The 4,693-nt window shown below is 40.7% G+C and overlaps 1 protein-coding gene across 1 annotated transcript; it reads right to left on the reverse strand.

Annotated features, from left to right (window-relative positions):
- Positions 1 to 1,081: 1,081 nt before the first annotated feature.
- Positions 1,082 to 3,774, reverse strand: LOC137820223 (protein SHI RELATED SEQUENCE 1). The gene is made up of 2 exons (XM_068624181.2): positions 2,407 to 3,774; positions 1,082 to 1,874 (listed from the first exon to the last, which is right to left on the reverse strand). The coding sequence occupies exons 1-2, from the start codon at positions 2,984 to 2,986 to the stop codon at positions 1,525 to 1,527; spliced, it is 930 nt and encodes a 309-aa protein (XP_068480282.1). The 5' UTR covers positions 2,987 to 3,774; the 3' UTR covers positions 1,082 to 1,524.
- Between the last annotated feature and the right edge of the window lie 919 nt (positions 3,775 to 4,693).

Here is a 4,693-nt window from a genome sequence, read left to right on the forward strand (position 1 = left end):
CTTTCTTTTCTATCGATGCATGTGGCCAACAGAAGTGACTAGACTTTGAGCTACAATTATAGATTTAACTCTTTTTTTCTTTTTCCTGTCTGGATGCTCCTCCAAAAAGCATGAAAATTTAGTCAACTCAAGTGATCTTAATATAATCATGGAGACTATCCACAAAATCTAAGCAGAAATAACGTTTTAAAGTTGATTTTGCCAATATAGAAGACGGGATCGAGGATTAAAAGGGTACAACCATGCAACTTTATTTCAAACACTTTGTTCAGAAGTATGATCAACTCTGGTAAAAAGATGAACGAATTAGAAACTGGAGTGAGAATATGAGAAAGAAAAAAGATGTTATTAATCTGAGATGAAAGAGAAAGAGAGTGGTATGTCTCAATCAAGTGAAGGTTCTGTAGCACATGTTATGGGCCAGTTATTACAAAACTAGGGAAATTTTCTCTAGAGTTTCTGATTCTCCCTTGTGCACTAAAACAAGCAGTCTATTAAAGTATTGTTAGCCCTATCATAAGGTATGTACCTTGACCTATTTCATTGGGCGCTGTACACACTTATATGTATTAACATACATCACATGCACATACTTTTAGAAGCATTAAACATTATGAGCAAAAGAAGACGTTTGCCAACTCAAGCATATGGAAGTCACATCCCTGAATATTGGATGTCTATTCCACTGGATAATTGTTTTTCAGAGATGCAGTTGCTAAATGCTACTTGTAATTCTCCATCTATACGTAATAATATAAATTATATATGCACATTTCGATCACTATACTGCAAGAATGCCCAGTTGCCAATTAGCTCGCAATGCATGGGAGACAAGAAAAGACGGACCATGCGTGGCCCGTTTCTCCCAACAAATCGTCTAAATAAATGTAAAAGAAATAAAGAAAGAGGAAAAAAAAAAGCTCTAAAATTCTATGCTACACCACACACGAAACCTACTTCATTCTATTTCGATCTGGCAAGCAAACGGATAAACGGGAAAAAGTGGCTTCGAGTTCAGCACCAACCAGAAAGCTCACTCAACATTAACCCAGAAAAAGAAAAATACTATAAAGAAATGAAATCATCCAGCAAAACTATACTTAAACATAATAATGCACACACATCCAAATGCTGTCCGTGTCAAGCAAAACACACGACAGCCCCACACTCACGGCAAAATGAAAATGTATGTGCTCTAGAATTGAAAAGTGACCATGAGTTTACCAATAAAATCAAAATAACAATGAAAATCTGAATTGACATTCGGATAACACAACAACTATCCCCGGCCCCTTTAATTTCATGCACTGGAATCATTGCCATAATCATTTTTTTTTTAAAATTATAAACTACTTTTCCTTCTAGCTGCTAGCTACCCACTTCAGCTTGCATCGGGAGCAATGGATGTAGGGAGAAGCAACCATAATCAATAATTCCAAGAGACTCAATTAATGACAAAATAAGAGAGAAAGACTCGGTTTCTTCAATTACTGTCCGCGGAGATAGAGAAAGAGACGCACGTCTTTAGGACCTTGGGGGGTGGAAGAATTGTGTACCAGACATGAAAGCATTCAGCGGAGCGGGGTAGAGTGAAGGGTCAAATGGGTGGTTTCCACTGGTTGTTGTGGCTGTGGCTGCGCCGGTTATTAAGCCCAGCTGTCGGGGATCACCACCGGAGGAACCCTCAGTAGCTGCACTGGTGTAAGAACTTTCAGGGCCTTGATCGTAGAGAATTCCCTTGAAAACATGCCCTCCGATGCTGACAGAGGTCTGATACGCGCACTGTTCATCTGAAGCGTCCACTGCGCTGACTCTCACACACCGAAACACCGCCGAAGTGCTCACTTCAGGTGGGAACTGGCCCAGCTGTAACCCTAAGTACAAAGAGATCAACAAAATTAATTAAATCAAAGAATTAACCATCCAAAAAATAAAACTAGACGAGACTAGTTACTTGTCTGTGTGTGTGTGTGCCCTCTACTTTTCCGCTATCATCACAGGGGGAAAAAAGGAGAAAAAAAAAAAGTCTTGCCAACGTCTCACATGGATGGAGCTCAAATAATTTCGTCAGTTTTACTTAGAAACAGTGATGGAATATGGAAAAAAGAAGAAAGAGAAGGGCAGAAAAAAACAAGAGTAAAATGTGATGGGTGACCAAGGAGCGGCGTTGCATTTTCAATCAAATACTATGGACTGGTTAGGTGTATGTAGTCATAGAATAAAAGACCAATCAAGTTACATCGAGATCTCACTGCATCATCATCTGTATGTAGTGGTGGTAGTAGACTAGTTTTTCCAAAACACAAGTTACATGGTTGAAATTTATATCTCAAGAAAGTTGCACACGGATACAAGAGAGACAAAATTAATTAAACCACTCTATTGTAATGTAATACGAAAGTTAACCTGCGATGGGTTGTGGAGCGGAGACGAGTTGAGTGTCTCTGTGATGTCGTTTGGGAATATTCTCTCCGCGGAATTGTTGTGGGTTCTGCAACGCAGAGAGTTGTTGTTGTCGTTCGCGGCGTTTGGCTGCGGGAACCCAAGTGCTCTTAACGTGGGTTTGACACGGAAACCCTCGGGTCTTACAGCAGGTCCTGCATCTGAGATGTGTACAATCTTTCTTGGCTTGGTTACCACAGTCCTGACAGTTAATGCCGCTGCTTCCTGCACCTCCGGACCTCATGACAGTTAATCCAAATCTCGTAGACTCATCAGACACACACAGTGAAACCTCCTCCGAGCAGTTCCTGCGACTAGGACCCACTCCAAATGCAAAGTAGTTGCTCAAGTTCTGGGGTGCAGCTTGAGGCTGATACGATTCTGGCCATATTTCGAACCCCTTGTTGTAGATCTCCTCGTTCCTGAACAACAACAGGTTATTCCCGTTGTTGTTGTTATTGCTATCTCCTTTTCCCACCTCTCCCTCTTCCTTGTTCTGTGGGCCTCCCCTTCTAGTTCCACCTAGAGGGAAGAACCCGGCCATTTGTTGCACCCCAAAGCTGAAACGATTTTCCCCAATTCAGACACAATATCCATAGCAGAACCTTCGCCCAATCTTAAAATGTTTTACCAAAGATCGGGGCTACAGCTGTAAATTTTGGGTTAATTAAGGCTAGCCGCACACACACAAAAAAAACACTGCTAGGTTTGCTTACTGCTTACTACTAGTAATCTTTTACCCAATCGTTTTCTCTCTTCTTCTTTTTTTTGTCTTATTCACGCTCACTATGTGGGTGTGATGTGTTGTGTGGTGGGGCGTCTCAAATATGATCTTCTCTGGGCTGGTTGAGTTTTTGCAGCTTTTGGGGGAAACTGTTCCTCACCAAAAAAAGAAAAAAAAAACTTAAATTTAAAAAAAAAAACACAGGAATTATAAAATGAGTAAAGAAGAGAGGATGTGGAGTTGGTGAAACTGAATTCCCTTGGAAGCAATTATGGCACGGAATTAGAGCTTCTGCTACGCCGCCACGGTAACTGCACCCATCTACTCTACTGTGTAAGTCTCATTTATGAATTACGTCTCACCAATCCCACACTATCTCTCTCTCTCTCTACCTCTTTGCTTTCTAGTTTAGACCTTAGAGTGCTGTGTCCTACTACGCTGCTGCACAAGAGGAATTCAAGCTAGCTTTGTTTCCATGGTGCCTTGCCATGTCTAACTGGGAGTGTTGTACTGTTATGTGATGAGGGTGTGTGGTTTCTGCGAGAGAGAGAGAGAGGGTGGTGGTGTGTCATGTGTGCGTGGAGGAACATGAAAATCTATCACTTAGCATTTCTCTACAGTTCTCTTTCAGTTTCAATAAATCTCGGCCGGGATGAGCGAACCACGACTGTGCTTTGACCATCCAACGGTCCATACTCTTCCACGTGTCATATCACCAGCTTTTGCTTATTCGTCCTTGCACCGGAAAACCCGCTGATACTTTCTCTGACCGTCCCCATAAATTAAGATTTTTTTTTCTCTGATTTTTAACGTCTCTGAAGCAATCTTCCCCATTGCGGAATACCAGCACTGTGCATCACTCAACCATCAACATGCATCTACGTCCCTCCTTTCACCACATTCGTCTCCAATCACCGCTCAAACCTTTCACCCCCTTCCCATCCAACGGCTCTCATAACTCTTACCCTAGCTTAATCCACCCCCATCCTTTAATTAACCTCTTTTTTCCAACCAAATTTTGGAGGGAATGCAAAAGAAGAAGTTAAAATCACATTAATTATTTACACTCTCAGATTTTTTTTAATTTACAAAAAAAAAAAATACATTTCTTATAAATAGAAATAAAAAAATTAAGAATATTTATTGATGATAAAAAAATATTTTATTGATGATAAAAAATATAATAGGAAAAAGGAGGGATGAAAGGAAAGGTTTAGGTTGTTGTAAAAAGGTATTGGAAATGGAGGTTAATTAGTGTGGGGTGAGGTGCAGGGTGAGGTAGGTATTGGGAGTATTTATGGTATGGTTTACTAGTGTTGCAGTGTTATCTGTCCCATGCCTCGTATTCCACCTAAAAATTCTTGGCATAATGATTATATGATTGACTCGCAATGTGGCATAATAATATGTTAATGGATGGAAAATTGATTTGGGGCATTAGAAAAAGAGTTTGGTGGTGAGAGGTCAACACCTGTGATGCAAAATTTGGGCAGACATGAGCCAGGAAATGCATCCCGTGTCGTCTAC

The sequence above is a fragment of the Phaseolus vulgaris genome, chromosome 9 (genome assembly GCF_051622355.1).
Source record: "Phaseolus vulgaris cultivar YP4 chromosome 9, ASM5162235v1, whole genome shotgun sequence".
Classification (NCBI taxonomy): Eukaryota; Viridiplantae; Streptophyta; class Magnoliopsida; order Fabales; family Fabaceae; genus Phaseolus; species Phaseolus vulgaris.

What these genes read in the sequence shown, in the direction of transcription:
- LOC137820223 (XM_068624181.2), bottom strand. Translation starts at nt 2,986, where the DNA reads ATGGCCGGGTTCTTCCCTCTAGGTGGAACTAGAAGGGGAGGCCCACAG. An exon ending in CGCTCCACAACCCATCGCAG is followed by an intron (nt 1,875 to 2,406) that starts GTTAACTTTCGT and finishes CTTTGTACTTAG; the next exon opens with GGTTACAGCTGGGCCAGTTC.